This window comes from Anomalospiza imberbis, chromosome 3 (assembly GCF_031753505.1).
Source record: "Anomalospiza imberbis isolate Cuckoo-Finch-1a 21T00152 chromosome 3, ASM3175350v1, whole genome shotgun sequence".
Lineage (NCBI taxonomy): Eukaryota > Metazoa > Chordata > Aves > Passeriformes > Viduidae > Anomalospiza > Anomalospiza imberbis.
The window spans coordinates 19,028,385-19,049,089 of NC_089683.1; the positions used below are offsets into that span (position 1 = coordinate 19,028,385).

The window sequence follows — 20,705 nt, forward strand, 5'->3', positions numbered from 1 at the left end:
AGCCTTTCAAATTGGTCACGATCATGATTGATTGTGAACATTTTCATTTTATACTATTATAATGAAAAATAAATAAATTGGAATTTGCCCTACCCTCTACCTATAAACAAAAGTTATCATTTCCACTGAGGCTGAAAACACAGCCTTGACTGCTCTAGATGATGCTTTTATTCAACTCAGTGTAGCCAACATAATTTTCATCTCTGTAGAAAGATAGATTTTCTTTCCCAAAGTTTTTCTTCAAATTTATATATATATATTTAGATAAATGTGGACTTTAGGATTTTGATTTAGTGCAGAAGTCAGTGTTCTTTGAGTTAGTGCAGAAATGGTCACTGACTCTGTATGCTCCCATTTTTATGTGTCTGGGTTGCATCTAAATCAACATCAAAGTGCACAGAATCAATAACCACTTAGCAAAACTTGATTATATGCATTTCATCTAATGAATCAATGAGTCATTAAACCTGTGGTCTCTGTACTATTCTGCACTCGTTGACCAGCCCCAGTATTCAAGGATCTGGTGACAAGACATTATCGATGGTGTCTTCTTGTTCTTGATCACACAGTTAAGTTGGGTATTTGCCATCCTAAGATGAGAGGGAAACTCCAGATTTGTCTGACATTGGAACATACAGGTAGTCTTGAAAAGATTGTGACGCTGTAGTGGGGAGAATTATTCAAGTTAAGTGATGCAGCAGCTGCAGAAAGAAAAGAAACAGGTTTTGGGGTTTCTCATGAAAGTATTATGGTACGTGGCTTTAGATTCTATTAGGCATTGTCTTTATTGAATCTGGATAGACAATTAAAAAGAAAAAGAAGAGAGAGAAAAATTCTTGGACTTGTCTCACTTTAACCAGATTCCTAAGTGGTAGAAATACAATCACCAACACCTCCCTTTATTGTCAACACACAAAGTGTCTAAGAAAGATAAGATGAATAGCCTCCCAGGAGACTCCTGTTTCTCTGCCCTGAGTTATGAAGAAGGTGTCTTAGCATGAGATGTTTAGACTTAGGTTTTAGAAGCCATGAGGTAGGTGAGAGAGGAACCCCATCAATGACATCATAAGTCATGGGGAAATCAGATATTATATTGATTTAGTTGTATAAATACTTCAATAATTTGAATAATCAACAACTGCAGGGCATGTACTTATGCTGCCATGTAGGTTTTTAGTCTCATGATGTGTTACATGTATTTTTTGTATCTTCCTTGAAATGGGCTCTCCATGGCTGAGAGTTTTCCCCTCTATTTGTACAACACGTAGAAATATATTTTGCCTCACTTTCCTTCACTGAACAGCTGTTGTGTTCAACCAATTAAATAAACTTGTTTGAATGGATTGGTTATTGCAAAACTTAAAGTTTCCGTTCAATTGTCATGTCCCAAGAGCAGAGGTTTTGATGATGGGTGAAATGGTCTCACCAGCCTGAAGGCAGGTTAGCTTGTCAGTGGTCCTCCCAGGGTGCATCAACACCAGTTTGGAGTCTTAGTGAACTGTGGTGGGGAGACATTTCACATGGAGATGTGTAGGGACCAATGAAATAAAAGATTCCTGCTTTGACTTAATTTACTGTGACTGTATTAACTAGATCAAAGCTATTCCACTTAATTGGTTTAAAAATACATATTTCAATACCTGAATTTCTAAAAGAAAAAATACTTGAGTCTTGAGCTCCATCATTTACTTCTGGCACATCATTCTATCTCATATTATTTTTACTTTTAACTCTTTTGGCAATGCTGGTTTGTAGGTACCAGTTCTTTAATGTTCATTTAATTAAATATTTCTATACACAGGTGAATCTGTGGTATGTTCATGGCTATTCATATGTGTTAAAAGGCTCTGAGGTGCAAAAGGGCAGAGTTGGCTTTTAAAACTCTATTAAGAAATTATCATGTCTTCCTCTGCCTTTTGAGATCTAGCGTGCTTCTGGTCACTTCTGTGATTTTTCTTACTGTTCCATAATGTGGAAGAGTAAATTGCAACTCCAGAAGGAGAAGCAGTTTGAATGTTCTACATTTCACTCTTTCCTGTCATTGTAGCTTGTGCCTATTAAGGTAAATTAATAGTTTTCACTGAATTGAATTACTATTTTATACATACCTAAACTGAAAAGTCAGCAGAGTTCTATTTGGTACAAATAAATAAAGATCGTGTGTTTTGATACTGCACACATAAAAGCACTTCCTGCTTATAAGTATCTGATTTATTTAATCAGAGGTAGAAACTCATGAGAAAGCCAATTTTTCATGCAGAAAAATGGGAGAGATGAGTTTATTGTATTTTAAAAGATATTTGTCAGTTTAAATTAGAATTTAAATACATAAAAGTATATTAATTTGATCACACTTTTCCAAAAATATTTACACATGTGAAACCAGATTTTCCAAAGCACTGGCTTTGGATTAGTGCCCTAACCCCAACTGAGAAGATATGTGTTCGGGCAGTCATTTTGTAACTGGCCTTAGATGCCACGGTGCTTGGCAGTGCAGTGGTTGCAAGAAGCATGCCTGATTCTGGAACAGTATTCAAGGCTCTGGCTCAGTTACCAGCAGGCTCCTGGAAAGCAGATTTGAGTAAGCCTGTATTCTAGATTGGGATTCATAGCACACAGGATGCTAGCACAGGGTATTTTAATTCATCTGGAGGGAAGCACTAAAACCAGTGTGTCCCAGATCCATCTTCTAGTCTGTAATTTGCCATCTCTAAAACAAAAGCTCCAAAACTCCATGTTTTGCTTGAACTTTGACTTGTTGCTTTTCCCATTTTCTCTTCTATTTTCTCTTCTCTTCTATGGCTTTCACAGCCTGGGAATGTTTGACTCAACACCTCCCATATTCAAAAAGAGTTTGCAGGCATTATGTGGGACTTGCATGGGGTAGAAAACATTCCTGACTAGTGTGGCTTAGAAGTAATTTGTAATTTCCCACATGAAGTTTGACTTTACCACCCTGCAATTAGCACTGTCCACTGCTGCTCATTCCTGTAGCAAGTTGGTGTATTTAAGCAGTATTCAAATATGGTTGGAAAATCATCTTCAGCTGAAGGAGTTTATTCTTGCAATTAAGTAGGCAAATCTCTAGGATGGAATTAATCTCTTTTTATGAATTTATTATCATTCTTTCATTCCTATCAATTCATTGATCCAACTTCACCAGGAGAGCTACTAGGTCTTTGTAATAGTGCATAGTCTGCTGGGAAGGGCTTCCTACTGGAGTGCAGGGAATTCAAGCTGTAGGGTTTGCTGGAATCTATTTATTTTCAGGTCAACTTCCATCAATTGATGGTATCGGCTCTTTTGAGCTAATAGTCACTGCCTTGAGAGTGATTTAAACATTGCCGTTTTATGCAAATTAATTAGATTTGCTCATTCTTTTAAAAGGCTGGATTTGTTAGAGGACTTACTTGATACCTAAAACTCTTCATCTGGACATCTGGACTTGGATGTTATCTAGCCCAAATCAAAAATAATACTTAACAATATCCAGTGGGACAACTATAGATGCTTTGGGAACCTTCTGCCTGAAGCCTTAAGCAGAAGTTTGCTTCCAAGCATATTCTTCCTAATTTGCTATCTTAAAAACTGTACATGATAAAATTCCACCTCACAACCACTTCAGCTATTGAAGTACTTAATTTAGTCTTTCTGATAACCTCATTAGGTGTTTGTATAGCAAATTTTTAGCTTCTATTCCCTACCAAATGTTTTGGTTTCTTTTGAATTCTCACATTAAAAAAAAAAAAAAAGAGAATGCTGTTTCTGGGGACACTTCTTAGTTTGAAAAAAGGTTTCATAAGGTTTTCAAAGTACTACTAAGAAAGAAAAAGATAGCAATACTCTAAGAAAAAATATTATTCAGATTTAGAGCATAACATTAGCATTATCTTATTTTTCTTCACTTGGATCTTATAGCATGAGTCATCTGAAATAATAGATTCAATAGAAAAGAGATACAACTAAAAAAAGAATGCTGATAAACATAGCACATGGGAATTACTTTATCCAAACTGGGTATTTAAATTTGACTGCACTCTTTATTGTCATATAACCTCCCTTTCTCATTTTCCTCCAAGAGGACAACCTCCTCCAGATAAGGGTATCATGTTCCAACTTTGGTGTGCAAGTTGTCATATTGTGGAGGGGAAAATATTGGTCAGTAATCTGATTTAGAAAATCCAGGGTATTTATTTGGTCCTATACTATGTATATTTAAATATATATATCAATTGTTATAAATTAGAAATAATAACCATACTAATTATACTGAAAAATATATTAGTAATAAAATATATTAAAAATCAATATGTTCAAGTCTAGACAGGAAATACCTATTTCCTGGACTATACTCCTGCTGAATGTATCAGTGTGTAGCATCATAAAGTTTTTAAAGGAGAAAAATTGCATGAAAGTTAAAAAAATATCATTAGTCATATTCTAACTAAGGACTATAAAGTGATACATTATTTCTTCCATTTCTTCAATAATTAATGTCTATATGTCCTCTTGGAGCTTATCACTATGAAATTCAGAAACATTCTTTCCACAAGAATTATTCATGACAGATTCCAAAAACCAGAGATGACTGAGACACACAGCAAAGCAGAAAGTGTGTCTCGGGAAGCCCAGATATATACCCTGCTGGAAGCCAAGAGAACTGAAGCGTGAGGAGAAAATAAGACAAACACAGCTGACCAGGGGAAATACAGGGAGCAATAAAATAATGGATAAAGGCAGACACAACACATAAATCAATGGGGTCAATGCTCTGAGCAGGGATAAACAAGTCTAAAAATAGCCAAATAAGGGGATGATCGCAGAAGCCAAAATTGAAAATGCAGAGAAAATTGCAGAAGCTGTAAGGACAAACAATAACAGCTTTCACAAATATATGAGGAAGAAGAGGTCAATGGGAGAGACTGTCATCTCCATACATGGAGAAGTCAGTGGCAGAGGCTGCTGGGAAGCCAGTGCAGCCTTTTCCTTGGTGTGCTCACTAGGAGACCACAGGGAACATGCCAGAAACAGAGAGAAGTGTCCTGGAGGCAGAATCTGAAAAATTAATGAAACAAAGGATGAGAGTGGAGCAGGTTAAGAAAGAAAAAGAAGAAAATAGGGCAGCTATTAACAGTAGGCTTCAGGTCTGGTGGCCTGTTTCCCAGGTTTCTGAAACACATGGTGAGAGTTTTTTAAACTCTTTCAGTCTATGAAAGTCTGCAGTAAATGAGGTATATAAAAGCTGTGGGAGGTATACAGTTGAGAGGCAGAAGGAAGACAGTGCAAGCCACCATTGCAAAGGTTTTATATGAAAAATCATTGCAATGGTGGCTTTATCAAGTATAAATCCAAGTACAGACAAAACCAGATTCAGGGTTGTGGAATACCTGGTAAAAATTAATTAGGAGAGTTTACAAAAGCTGAGTTGCAGTTAACTGGTGGTAGGAAAAGGAGTAATGAATAGAAATTGGAAGAGAAGAAATTTAGGTTGGATAGGAGGAAGAAATGTTTTGCTGTGAGTGGTGAGGTTGTGGATCATCCCTGAAAGTGTTCAAGGCAACCTTGGACAAGGCCTTGAATAATCTGGTCTAGTGGAAGGTGACCCTGTCCATGGCAGAGGGGTTTGAATAGATGATCTTTAAGGTCCCTTCCTGTGGTGCAGGGGGGTCCCCCCCCTAAACGCGCTGCTACACCTTCCAACCTAAACCATTCTGTGATTCTTTGAACTAGCTTAACCCATTTCCTTAGAAAAACTACATATTTCCAAGCTTTCATGTTGGGTCCAACCATTACAATATACAAATACTTATTTCTTGTAGTTGCTGATATATCCTCAGTTTTAATGCTATAAGCAAACATACTGACCATAGATTCATAAACATATAAACTAAAGTCAAAAGTTCATGACTTTACTTGAGTAGCTGAGCTCCAAATAATTATTTAATGAGATTTATAAAAGCATAAAATCATCACACAGCTAACTGGAATTGATTTCCATTGCCAGTTATGCACTTACCAAGGGGCCTTGAATGCCAAGTAATGCCATAGATTCTCACAAACTTTATAATATCTTGTGCAGAAGACCATAAAGATGTGACAAAATCCTAAAGATGGTAAAAAATGACAGTGAGGATTTCTTTCTACCTTTGACGAATCATTTGCATCTAAAAAGTTGTGCTGTTCTTCGTAGTTGTCAAATACAAAAATTAAACAGCAGTTCAAACAAAAATAGATGTATTTGTTATCCCTCTGTCCTTTGTCTCACTTCTTACACTTCTGTGAATTCCAAAAGAGATTGTTTTGGGACATTACAACTATTTGGTATTCTTAAATGAAAAAAGACTGGGTCAGGATGGAATTAATGTTCTGACTTTAGTGTGACAAAATGGCTATGGTTGCATGGGACTTTGAGCAACCTGATTTAGTGAAAGGTGTCCCTGCCTATGGCAGGGGAGTTGGAAGCAGATGATCTTTAAGGTCCCATCCAAACCAAGCCATTCCATGTTTCTATGAAAAACTATAGTTGGTATGAATGCCAGTGGGGAAAAATGTTAACAGTTACACATCTGTGGGTGCCCTTTTAGTTCAGAGCTGCCCAAAGTGTCATCAGTGCTACTTGCAAAGTTCTAAGAAGGTTATTATAAGAGGAAAAAAGGAAATCCTGGGGATTTCTGGGGGTAAGCCTGCTCACATCTTTGGAAATAAAGACCAGGATTTTGAGAACATATAATTAAACAAATAACAGCATTGAAGAAGCTATGGTGAGGGTAGTATGCATCCAAAAGAGAAAGAACAGAAACCAAGAAAGCAAGACACATCTATTCAGTAAATGTTAACCTGTCTGCTTAAATCATACTGAACTAATGTGCAAGTTTCTAAAACCTGCCTGAGCCCCAGGACATGATCAACTCTTGTTTTCCAGGATGCAGCCTCTCTTAGACACCTAAGTGAAACAGATTCCTCCCTAATTATCTAGCCATTTTCCTCGGCACAGCACACACTCTGAAATTCTAGTTCTGAGGAAAAATTTATCTGCCTTCTCTCAGAGTTCCATGAAGAGGGTTTAAATAGGCAGCTGCTGAAACCCCATAACACCAGGGAAAGCACCAAAATAAACCTGCAGAACTACAAGAAACAGTGCTTCCCTTTCACCCTATGTATTATGCAGTGTCCAGACTGATGGAGATTGAATTCCTGTTTGTGCCTTGACTGTGATTATGTGGAATGTTTTCCATGGACATATGTCCTGCATTTCCCCTTGTTTCTGGGCAGCTAGATCCTGATCAAGAGGAGGACTTACAGGACAAGAGGCAGGACATTCATTTGGCACTGAACTTTAGTGGTGATCTAGGACAAGGATTTCTTCTGTATTTATAGGTTTTAGATAGAAACAAATACAGTCCAAAGAGAAAACACCAGAAGCTTAGGGTTCCCCATTTTTTCAGGTTTAGATCTCTTAAAATTAGTGAAGATTTGGGCTTTTGCTTGCCTGCTGCATCAGTTTCGTGCTTCCAGGTGCACTGGGGCTCATCTTCCATAAGAGGATGTTCTTCCACCGAATATTCCTTCTGGATGGAGCATGGCTCTGGAATCTGCAGGTTGTGGATCTATTCCCCCTCTAGCCTGCACCAGTAGGCCTCAACTTTGATGCAGGTGTCTGGAATCCATATTCTGCAGGATTACTACCCTAATCCCAAGTGAGGTGCATTGGAATCTGGCTAGATGGATGTACTTAAAATTATGCAGTATTTCTGTATAGTATCAATGGAGGCAGGTGTTTTTAGGCATGCTGGATTAGACTTCAAAGACACCTATTGTCCCCACAGAGAGAAAGGTGCCTGTGTTGCACAGAGGTCTCCTGTAGCAGCTTTTTTATGAATACCATCTTTTGTGATTTAGATATGTATGTGCCAGGCAGACTGTGAAGAAGTGATTTGAAATTTAGGCAAGACAATACTTGAGTTAGGCACTTAAATAAAGTGATTGGGTGCTTAATTTTTTTTTTTTTTTATACCTAAGTAGCAGTTTAAGTAATTGGGATGCATAGCTGCTGGGATGCAATTAAATTAGACCAAGATCAAGACTATGAGGATATCACATTGAGTAGTACTAAATGTGGTGAAGCACCAGATTTTTCAGTGGTCTGTCAACAGAATATGAAGCATTATTAGAGTGGAAGAAAATAAGAGATTATTGGTATATAGGGATAAAGGGAGAAAGAATATAACATAAAAGGGTAAGTTATTAATAGATATGCAGAAAAGGTTATAAGGAACAGTTGAAATATTCCAAAACTAGTTAATGACAGGAAGAAGACTAAAAACTGATAGAGCTTAAGTAATGTTATAGTCACACAAGGAAAAAGTTCAAAGAGGAGGTTCTTTGAACAAAAAATAATGCGTGTGTGCAGTCACTCTGCACAGAAGGTTATAGAGGTTACACAAGGGAGATCGGGTTCAACAAACACAGATTATGTGACCTTTGAGGAACAGGTGGCTACTCTGGTAGAAGACCAAGACTCTGAAATACTCTTTCTGTTACAATGCATTGGAATGATCCATAAGGAAGTGGTACTCAATTTTGAAAATTTGTCTTCATTGACAAAAGATTTTGTTTATTGATTGATTTTTTTTTAATATGAGAACACTTGTAACACTGGCCATGATAATTATTGGGGTTTGTTGTGTTGGGGAGCTTGCTTTCCCATTTGCCCAGCCTTGTAGCATATAATAGAGAAAAACAGTGGAGAATTTAAAAGTGATTCATTATTGTTTTTGTATTATTATGTTATTATGTATAATAATAGCAACAAAAAACATTCAAAATATGATCATCATTGAAACATAGTTGCACACAATAAAAATACTGAACACTACAAATTTTGAAGCATTGCTTTATTCCTCAATTTTGTACTGCTAGCTACAGGTAGGACAAGATTGCTGGTTTTTTAACTATATTCATCTGCATTAGAAAGGAGTGTAACATGTAGAAGATAAAAATGAATGAGAAGGAGAAACACACATTTTTATACATTCACACATTCACTTCTGAAGCTGTTACGCTGTCGTGTATGTGTGACATTTTCAGGCAAATAATAGCACTTGGATTTTCACAGGTTTTGTGTCCTCCCCCTTGGTCATCATTGCCTAAACATAACTTTACTTTGAAAAAATGCATTTTGCAAACAGCAACTAATCATGATGTAGAATTAGAATATGACTAAATAAAATCTGGAGGATAGTGTTATAATTTTCATCTTTTATTTTTGAACAGTGTTTATGGCTGTCCATTGGCAAAAAAAAGAAAAACACAAGATAAGCAACCCCAAGAACCAGCCCCCAAAAGAAAACCCTTTGTGGTTAAAGCAGACAACTCTTCAGTAGATGAGTGCTATGAAACTGATGGAACAGAGGAGATGGATGAAAAAGAAGAGGAAGAAGAGGAAGAGGATGAAGAAGAGGAGGAATATTCTGATGATAATGAGGAGCAAGGTGACGAGGAGGAGGATGATGAGGAGATAGATCGAGAAGAAGAAGAGGAGATTGAGGAGGAAGAAGAGGAGGATGAAGAAGAAGGTGAAGAAGTGGAGGATGAAGAGGAGGAGGAAGAAGAAGAGGAGGAAGAAGAGGAGGAGGAGGAAGAACGTGGTAATAATCAGAGTATTAGTAAAAAGTAAACAATGTGTGTTTTCTGGGTTAATCTTCTAGTGTGGTGTGTGAGGATTTAGCTGTTCAGTTCTCATTAAAGCTAATGGAAGTCATGCAGTTAAATCTCTCTGCTCCACACTGAAAATATACCCCACTGTGTTCTTTTAACATTTATTTTAATAAGTCTGTCTTCCAAATGTTTTTAATACACCAGCACTCACATTTCAAACAAGGAGGGTGGAGGTATGTTTGTGCTAAAAATGCTTGCATAAAATGTGATCCTAGTGTGGATTAATGCATGCAGTTACTGGGAGAATATTCACAAAGGTACAAGCAAAGCATCAGCTACAGCTGGGTGCCTGTACTGATCATTTGCAAGGATATTTGCTAGATCTGTTTACAGAATGTCAACAATTGCCCACATAAATTCTGTCACAATTTTGCAGATAATTTTTGTGAGCAAAAATGGACCTCTTCCCTTTGAAAATTTTGCCCTATATTTCCCCCTACCCCAAGAAACTATTCAGAACTATTATAATATACTTTGGTTCTTTTAGACTTGAGTTCTGTGTGCTTTAGTTGATTCTATTAAAAATATAGTGAGTGACAGTTTTACATAGATAACGTCTTTCTAAAGTTTATATATTTTTGTTATCATGCCATGGCATAAATGCCATTTAGACATACAGGTTACTGGTAGTAACCAAATTAATGCAGTAGCAATGTGATTAGCCTATTCAACTTTCTCTTTTTCTTGGGATATTGGACTTTATATAATACTTTCAAAATATGTAATCACTGTCAATTTACTCCTTATGCTGATGACAGACATCATAATGCACTGGGGTGAAATGAAGGAATCATGCAAAAATTAATGAGCTATCTAAAAAGTATTTTGTTCCCATTTCCAGGGAACACGTTTTTGGTTGGGTAGATTCACCTTTCTAACCAATAAAAATATAAGAAAAGCTTTCAGCACTCCTCAGTTGGATTCCTCTTAGGAACCAGGTATGAAAGTTGTGTGACTTTTGTTTCAGCATTCTGTAAGGTCAGATCTTAAATCTTAACGAAAGACTTTGGAAGTGTTCTTTCTCTTTGGGCGAGATGGTGGCCAGCTGGGTGGCTATCAGAGTTTTCTCAGATACTGCATTTGTGGTGTTTCCTCAATTGCCTGAATTTACCACAAAATTGGTAGAGGATAAATGGTCAGTCTTAAAAGTTGCATGAGTTTTATGCAACAAGGAAGTAATTTCCTTTTGCAGGGAACTCTGGTGTTTCAGAACCTGGAAGAGAAGCTGCATTAGGCCAGGCTGATGGTGCAACTGCTGTCGCTCTCTTGATGAGCAAGTGCGGCGTGTCCAGCAGTTTCTTTAAAAATAGTGACTAAGTTTGTTTGTATATAGATTATGGTGCAATTGACACTCTGATTTCAGCTGACATTAAAACTTTGAATCTACACTATCAAAAATGATGAAAGGAAAAAAAAAAAAACTAAAGCAAAACTCAAGAGCTCAAGAAAATTGCTTCTGTCAAGCCAGCAGGCTTGATACTCAGTTTATTTTTCTCTGATAATGAAACACAGTGGTTTACTTATTCCAGCACAGTTACACATGCAGTTAGTGGTCCTAATCAATGTGAAGAGGCTGACATTGGTTTTTGACTGCTTTCCTTCCATATATAGTAGGCTGTGGTTAAGAACTGCAAAAACTTTACAAAGGTACCTCTGTTAGCTGTTCTGTGTATTACTTGAAATTAGAACTTACATAGGTCAAGTTTTTTTTAGGAACTCATGCTATTCCAGTAATAAAACAAAAGTATATTAATAAATAAATATATGTTCTATCTAAATAATAAGTCATTAAGAAAAATTCTTCTTGAAATCAGAAAAGTGATTATACAATTTCATTTGAAAAGTATTTCATGATCCTTTTGAGTATCCACACAGTAATCAGTATGCAACAGTCCAGTCAGAGAAGAGATGATTCGTAAGGAAGAGTTTCTAGCAATTAATTAGTAAGATAATATGGAGTTCCTTATTTCTATGTCAAAGAGTAAAGAGTGATAACAGTTTGGTTGTGGTGAGGTCTAGAGGCTAATCAATAAATAGTATTTTAACAATAGCTTCTTTCCTGTGGTTTCCAAGAGGGGTACCGATGTTTCACTTTATCCTGCTTGTAGCATAATTTGCATTGATAGAATTGGGACTGCTGATTTTCCAGAAAAATAAGGTGCAAAATTATGTATTCTTAAACTACATGGCCTGAATATGACTCTTGCCTTTACGTATTGACTATATGAAAAATTAGATCTGTCTGCTATGAATTTAGTAGTCTCAATCACTTGCTGCTCACTACAAGGCTCACTATAATATTGTAGCAAAGCACCTTATAAGTCACCTTAGCAGGAAGTACTAATGTGCCATAGTGTTTCTGTCCCTAGAAACAAAATGCGGAATTATCCACTGGTCACCAGGATGCCTACACAGTTCTCATGAAAGTTTCTGTCACTAGTGCTGTAGATGATAGCAGTTCAGAAAATTTCCAGAAGTAGCTATAATCTAGGTGAATGAAATAGTTAAAATCATAAGTATTGGTGACAGAAGAATTCCATCAGCAAGTATAGGATAGGACTATAGAGGCAGAAATGGGGAGCAGGGGTAAGGGAGAGGATAGGATGGTAAGAGTAAGGTATTTTACCATTTCTTAGGTCAAATTCAGTTTTCTAGTAGAAAAGGGTAAATTCTGGGAAGCCAGGTATGTCACTGGTGTGTCATTGCCCATTCCTTTTTTTGCTTAAAGGAATGGGAGTTTTGGACGGGATGATGGGATTCTCAGCAGATATAGATAGTGTACAGATAATGTAGATAAACAATTCCTATTGGAAATACTTGGGCATTCACTGAAACCATCACAGCCTTTTTGAAAATCACATCTTTGTAGCCTTATCATTGTTACTCTAAATCTTGGAGAATATAGATCTATCCTAACAGTCTGATAAATCTCAAAATATCAATTTAAAACTAAAAGGAAAAAAACTAACCAAACCTTTTTTGATGAGTCGTAAATTCTGTGCTTGTACTTCTGTACACAATCCTTTGAACCAAAATTCATGTTGTAAACTCTTCATCAGTAGCTAGCATATCCTCTAAATTTCCATTAAATATGAATCTCTTTGAACAGCAGGTATTTATCCACCTATCTATGAAGAGACTAGAGAAGCCCTTATGTTCAACACAACTGCTAAAGGAAAGATGAATCTTTCTGATTACCCTTCTGTCACAGGAAAAAAAGGAAAGATAGAGATGACCTGTGTTATCTGTGATAACCTAACCTGTAAATTGAAATACAAATGGGAAGGAGTGAGAGTAAAGGCTTCTTCTGGAGCACCCATTCTCTGTGATGGCAACTGCAGAGAGCCTTTGGATTAAAAACTGAAGTGTGCGTTCAATTTTCAATACAAACCAAAGTACTTTCTTCTGAGATGAGCTTGCTTCAGGTAGTTGGATCCTGAAGACCTTTTCACAAGGTTTTTCTATTTTAAAAAAATCTCCCTTGGAGAAGCTCCCAGAACAGATATTCCAAGGAGCCATTTAGTCCATTTCACAGAAAGACATTCAAAATGCTTGTACTCTGGGTATTTTCTAATCAAGAACAGAAGGAGTTAGGTTGATTCTATACCTAAGGAAATTGGATACATCATTCAAATCCATTTCACAGATGATGAATACAGATGATACAGAAACTATTGCACTTTCTTAACAGGTGAATTAGAAGTCTTTTAGATAGTCCCTTACATTTTCTATTGAACTCAAAGTAATTGGCATAACCAGTTTACTAATGTGTGGTATTGCATCTAATTTTTCAAGTGAAATACAATTCAGAAATAGCTGTAAACCACAAATAGCAGTGTGTATTCAAAGGAGACACAGTACAGGTTTTTCTAATAAGAAAAACTTGCACATGGACATAGAGATAGGTGTTCTACCTGTTTTCATATTTCATAGAATAATACAGTTATTTAGGTTGGAAGAGACCTCTAAGATCATTGAATCCAATAGTATGTGTTTAAATTGTGGGATTGTTTAAAAAATCATAATATTTTTGTATTTTATTTGCATGAGCTCAACACAGACCCTCAAAATATGAAATCCACATATCAGGTCTATTAAGATTGTTATTGCCCTCCACTATCTTCCTGATCCCCTTAGCAGATTGCATCTGAAGCACTTGTGTCCTCTAAGCAAGAGGAGATGCAAACACCAATCTAAAAGTTGAAAGAAGCCCATGTGCTGAGGAAAACGTGTTGCCACAGAGCTTTCCAGCTGTGCATGCTGCTGAAAACACTCCTGATAACATAAACATTGTGATGAAATGAAGACAACCTATCTGTATTAGTAAGGTCATCTGTCAGCCTGCTGACCACTAATCATATTCATTTATTCAAACTGCTAGAAGGAAAGTGGTCATCTATTTGGTGAACACAGTAGGTGTTCGGTCTTAATCAGAGCAGAGAGCTACACTCACGTGTACCTCACAGACAAAACACCTAGTAGAAGTAAATTATAGCTTTAAATTAAGAGGCCAGAAAACATAATTTCACAGCCTAGGACAATGAGTATGGGAAAAACTGTCTTTTTCAGGGCCAAAGAAGACTAAAAAAATACCTGATGTTTACATAAGACAAAGCAGATCTAAACTCTTTGCTAATGAATTTTACTGCTGTACTGTACCTTGATAAAAGAAGATACCCCATGCTTAGGGTGTCTCACACCCGAATAATAACCACCTGAAGAAAGCAAAAAGAGTTGCTGCTGGAAGACATTATCCTGGCCATTGCATTCTTTTCCTCTGGATAAAAAGTTAAAGTTACTTTTCTGGTCTAGTTACTGGTCTGGTCTGGTTAAATGCTCAATCCCGGAGTCATTGAGTCAAGGCTCAGGATAAAAACTTTTATTGATACTGAGATTAGCTCAGTTGATTAGAGCATAATACTAATAATACCAAAGCTGTGTGTTTGATCCCTTTATGGGCCATTTCCTTAAGAGCTGTACTTAATGGTCCTTGGAGTTCCCTTCCAACTCAGAATATTCTGTGAATCTGTAATACCTGCTTTTTCCATTGAAGAAGCAAGCATGGATTACAGCATGTTCTGCTTTTTAGCTGTTTATATTTCATACTGAGAGATTCAGACTCAGCATTTTCACTAGAAATTTTTGTTGGAAATAATGCAGTTAAAACATTTGGTACTGGTAGTTCAGGCCTGGAAACCCCAAGGTTGTTGGAGTAGGATGGGGAAACAGCTAGCTGGTAAATACCCTCTGGATACTTCTAGTTCTTGTGGAAAAAGTTTGGGTCTTTTTGTCATGTGTTTGTGGTTGGTTGATTGTTCAGTTGGTTGGTTTGTTGATTGCTTAACTATGACTCAAGTGTTAGTAAATTCTGCTTTTAACTGTGTTCCATGCTCAAGGTCTTTACTATACATAGACGATATTATTTAAACTCATTAAACAGCATTATCTAAACATAATTTTTTAATTCTCTGAATTAAGATTTGGTCTGATACTGAGTTGTTTGCATCAAGACAAATGAAGAATAGCTTTGTGTCAGTAGAGTTCCATTTATGTGAGGTGGTATGTTGCACATGTCATCCCTAAGTTTTTCTCCATTTGAAGAACTATTTTAGAAGACTTCCTTCGATTTGAATTTTTAACTCAGAAGCTCAGTAAACCTTCTGGGCTGTGTCTAAAAACTTAGAATTATATTAACTCTCTACCTTTAGCAATGTACTTAAGTATTCGCATGTAGAGGTTTACATCTTTAACTCCTTTCCTACAAATAAAAGGATTAAAATGATAATGTGAAATATCTGGTCCTTCAAAATCAAATTATTCAATTATAGCTTTCTGCAGTGTAAAGAAATTATTCACCTTTGATGAGACAGATTATAGATCTCTGTCATACAGAACTTTTGTTGATGTAAGCAGAAATTCTGTGGAGGACATTGGCATACTTAAAGTGTTCAGGATCTGAACTGAAGGCCTTAGTAAAAACATTAAGGAACACATTCAGCACCACATCTGATTTCAATGCTGCTTTATTCTGAAACTGCTCCACATGGCATGGGGCTGTTTGTTTGTGTTTTTAATACACTAACCCCTTCCTTCAGTGTTAGCTGAACATGTGGTGTTGGGCCCTTGTACTGTCAAATTGTTTCAGGGCTTGTCTGCGACCAGAGCTTTCTCTATTCTTGCCAGACCAGTAGGATTGGAAAGGAACCATGTCTCAGCAACACTGCTTTGAATTCTCACAAGTTGCAGTCCTCAAGAAAAGGTTGTCTTTTCTGCATTTCCATTGCATCCTTCCATCTGCAGAAAAATGCTGAGTGGATCCTTGATTTTTCCCTATTTTGTTTGTTGTCTGGCAAGATGTTAGAGTAAAATTAATTCTTTCTGGAATAAGATGGATTGGAGAAGAAATTAAAGTGCTGTAGTCTTAGAGCTGTAGCTCTGTTCTCACTTAGACTCTCTGTAACCTGTACATTGCCAGTGATCTCCTGGTTTTGGCACAATTGTGCCAAGAAGCCAGTTGGTTGTATGATGTAGTGCTTTAAAGAATCAATAATTAACTTAAATACGCTACATATAGCAGGTCTTTGCATCCATATTTGTAAATGACCTTACACTGTTGTAGAAGGTCTCACATCTGGAATATGTCACTTTTAGAAACATATTCAGGGGTTGTACAGAACTGAGCTCTTCATGATCTCTCTTTGAATGCCTTTGTCTTTCACAGTACTACTTCAAAGTGTCCATTGTACCGCACCTTACACAGTGACCACAGATTCTGTGTGAATCCTTCTGGACCCTACAGATGTAATGATTCTTTAAAATAACATTTGCTTGGTCAGTATTAGAGGTTCCTGTTTTTCCTCTTGTGTTTAGAGTACAGCTCTACAAGTAATTTTGATGACCCTATCAATTCACAATTCTCACTGGGCTTACTTACAGTGTTTGTCCTAAAAGAGTGAAGACAAATGGTAGCTTTTCACCCTGAAAAACAGAGAACTTTATTTGGTAACTGTGGGAGTTAATCTTGCCCTATTAGAGCTCCTCCAGGAGATAATAAAATGAAATAAAATTACAGACTGCCTTGATAATTTCTTCTGATCCATGTCCATTCTCACTAGACAAATTTGCAGTCCTAGAAAATGCCTCAAATCACAGAATTTTTTTAACTGAAATATATAAACCTAAAAAAGAATTCTTTTGAAACAAAACCATTGCTGTGTAATGAACATGTATATGTAATTTTGAAGACTTTTGTGTTATGGAAGCATTTCTTCCTTATTTTAAATTTCTCAAAACAATTTAAGTTTTTTTCTTTTGTCACTTTTATCACATATGACATAGTCTTTTCTGACATAAGAAATACCTGCCCTTCTGTAAATTAATGTATTCAAATTTTTTTCCTTGAGAGTAGATTTTGGGAGCTACACTTACTGAGCTGGACAGCAAGGAAGGCCAAGTCATTTAGCAGAATACAAAATAAAACCAAAACAACTAATGATAGGAAAGAAACCACCTAAAGGAGGCTGGGATTGATCAATGTTGAAATCCTCAGAACTATGTGGTTACATCAAGGCTTCATGCAGAAAATACTGAAAATTGTCACTAACATGAAGCATTTCAAGTATCCATACCCAACCACATGGAGAGTGTGTCATATATTATAAGCTGTCTGCAGTAAATATTATTGCTATAGCAAAAATTTGTTGTGGCTCTGTCAGAGAAAGTTAACAGGATTGACAACTCAAGACTTAGTCGGGGTTTATTAGGTGAACTCATAATCTGATAGTTCTGTCATCCCAAAAGCTTAATTTTGCAGGCTATACTATTAAATAGGAAGGGTAAGTAGTAGTATTGCTGTGACACTAAAGGAATGCCAGAGGAGAACTGAACTTAAAATTACAAAAACAGACAAATCAATCAGACATTTTCTTCCTTGTGCTCCACAGACATGGATTACTGACAGAACAAGGGCAAGGTCTGTGTGTCATGAGCACTTCCAGTCACCTAACACAGGAGTGTTTGCAAAGCTGCTCAGGCCCTTGTCAGACTAGGGTTCTGTCGTTACAAAGCATATGTGGTGAGATTCCTTACTATTCATATATACGTTAAGGCAAGCTGTGCAACTGCTTTTCTTCTGATTCCTATTGTATCACATCTATTGTTTCACCAACTGCCTCCACTTATTATAGAAGTTCTGTATAAACAAGATACATCTGCTAAGCGATTTCTTGGACACCCTGTAAAAAACTGGGCTGAAGATTTACAGAATATTGTCATTATGTCATCTGCAATAATTAAAACATTGTTCAACTTTAAGGCTGGCATCCAGTGGAAAGTTAAAAATTGTTTCTTCTTCTATTGCAATGTGTTGAATAAAACTTTGCCCTCAGATCATTAAGAGAAAAATATATTTTAAAAAATAATAGCGGAAATAAAGAATAGCAGATCATTATTAGGAATGATTGTTAGGAATAAGGCTGAAGTTGGACTTACAAAAAGTATACTAAAGTTTATAGTAGTGTTTGTTTATTAATCTAGGGAGCACAGTCTATGAATGTCGTTCCCTGGAAATATGGCCAAAAGGACAACTTTTAGATTAATAGAAACTGGAATCCTAGGATTAGGAGCCAAGGGTCCTGTTACAATCGTGGAGTGAGATAAATGTTTCACAATAGAACGGAATGAAAATTCTGCCCCTATCTGTAGTGCAGGTGCCTGAGCTAAGTGTAACAAGTGATGCAGGAGTTCAGTGCCACATGTACATCTTTCCTAACACAGGAGGTTGGAGACTAGACCAGTGACTGCTTTGCATAGGGGATGCTCTTAACACATGTTGATGGAGCTCTATCACACCCTAGAAAAAGCATTCAAGAGCTGCCATAGGCCAAGGGAGTCATTCTCCTGAGGAAGTAGGCCATGCTGAGGTCTGTCTTAGCTCCAAGGACCCTGTAACCATCTTATGGCTTGACTTCTTAATATTAGGCTACAAAATTAGTCCTGGGCACAGGGAAGAGACACTGCATTTCTCTCTTCAAGGCAAGTGTCCTTGTATAATATCTACAATAAACACATTGTATTTTTGCATGACCAAATAGCATTAAAAAAAAGTATGGGTCTTACTCCACTCTTGTGTTTTCAGCTTCCTAATGGAGCTTGAATCCAGTCTAGCTTTTATTGTGGTGACTAGCAAATGTTTTTGGGAAATATGGTATGGAATCTATATAAACCATGAGAGCTTTTACTCTTCTGTTCCTTTAGTGAGTGACCCATTAAACAATGTGTTTAACCTGGGCGATGGGCAGGTGGGGGTGAGCAGGGGAAATGAAGAAGGAAACAGGCCGTTCTTTTCTTGTCTACAAATTAGGCAAGCCAATCAAAGCAACACTTCATGGGAAGCCTTATTCTTTCATGTGTGCATTAGAGCATACCTAATGGATTAGGTTTGTCTGGAAACTTACATATGAAAAGACAGGTGGAGAACTTTGTGAGGCTGGAACTGTACACATCAAAGTAGAACTTTGAACAATTATTCAGTGTTAAGATGTCTCCCAGGTTTAAGGCACAGATGAGTATAGATGTAGTTGTATCACCAAGAAAAACAGAAATATGACTGTTCTTTTCTATACAACATGCCACATGAGAAGTCTAATCTGAAAGTGTTTTAGAAACTACTGCTGCTATTTGTAAGATTTTTTTAAGTGATTTATGTTGAAATCCCCATTAAAGATATGGTATGATTTTAAGAAAAATTTGATTCATCAGCTGGAGGGTCTTCAGACACAGAAATGGAAACAATAAGTTCCAAACATAAAAGGGATGACAGGGCTTATGCAGGAAAGAAAAATGCAGAAAGATGTAAAGAAACACTTTGGAGGTCAGCATAGGAATACTGCAGAGATCAAATGAAATATGCTGTTAGGATTCCATCATGGACAGCAGGAAATGACAGATGTGAAAGCTGCAGTAAAGTATCTGTGTTATGTGGAATCTTTAAATTAACAGTAAAAAGGCTTTAAGATCGAAGATCAAGGCTAAACAAAATACCTACACCCACAGACAATGCAGCACAGTTTTTTCTGTTATATTTTCTCCTCTCTAGCTATATGTGAGCACTTTCCTATAGTTCATGATGTGAAGTGGCTTACTGTGTCTTTTTTTCTTAATGATAGAATTCTTTATCATTGTCATTAGTAGAATCAGAGCTAGACACATTCAGAGCCTTTTAGAACCCCATCCAATATGTGTGGACTCTCTCAGACTTTTTATAATACTGTAAACAAGGATTTTTAAACTACACGTGATGTCTGCATAAGATACAATCAGCATTGAGCCGAAATTGCTAACTGTTTAAAAAATGCATAACTAAAATTAATAGCACTATATTTATTAAAGATAGAATTACTCTCCTCTGGTAAGTAAGTGTTTTGCTTGAAATCTGCAAATTGCACATCATTGAGAAGATAGGCAGTGTAGAAATAATGTACACAGTTTATCTGAGTTTTAGGAATGGATTTGATGCAGTTCCATTTAATAAATTCATTTTAAGTCATAAAACATAATACAGCACCAGATACAAAGGAACAGAGAGGAAAAGTTTATGTTGGGTAGGTTAATTCCATTGGCACAGATACTTTAGTGCGCAGAAAGTTAAGTTAACGGGACTAGAACCTAAAAATAGTCACACAAAAGGCAATTGTAAGGGAGCAATATGTCAAAGTGAAAAAAAACCCAACATAAATAATTTCAGGCAGAAGTAAAGGTATTGACTTTATCTCACATACATTACTTTCACCAGAGAACTCCAGCAAAATAGCTTCTAGGCTGAAGGATCCATACTCAGACTCAGGTTTTAGTTTTGTATGGTGTAAGATCGTCTCTGTACCTATATGCATGTCTTTTGGAAAACTGGTTGTTGTGGTTATTTGATTTGTTTTTTTTTTTTTTGTTGCTTGTTGTTTCTATGAAGATAGTTCTTTTCAGCCCAGAGACCA

At 36.6% G+C, this 20,705-nt stretch overlaps 1 protein-coding gene across 19 annotated transcripts in view; it reads left to right on the forward strand.

Annotated features, from left to right (window-relative positions):
- Nucleotides 1-20,705, forward strand: part of MYT1L (myelin transcription factor 1 like) — a 316,920-nt gene that overhangs the window by 202,011 nt on the left and 94,204 nt on the right. For 15 of the 19 annotated variants that reach the window (XR_010997011.1, XM_068183536.1, XM_068183538.1 and 12 more), the window contains one exon: nucleotides 9,274-9,647. Coding sequence is in view for 18 of the 19 variants with exons in the window: in XM_068183536.1 (XP_068039637.1) it covers nucleotides 9,274-9,647 (374 nt within the window). In the remaining variant the exon portion in view is untranslated. The remainder of the gene's footprint in view (nucleotides 1-9,273; nucleotides 9,648-20,705) is intronic. The other 4 variants (XM_068183540.1, XM_068183546.1, XM_068183547.1 and 1 more) reach the window with 1 other exon arrangement.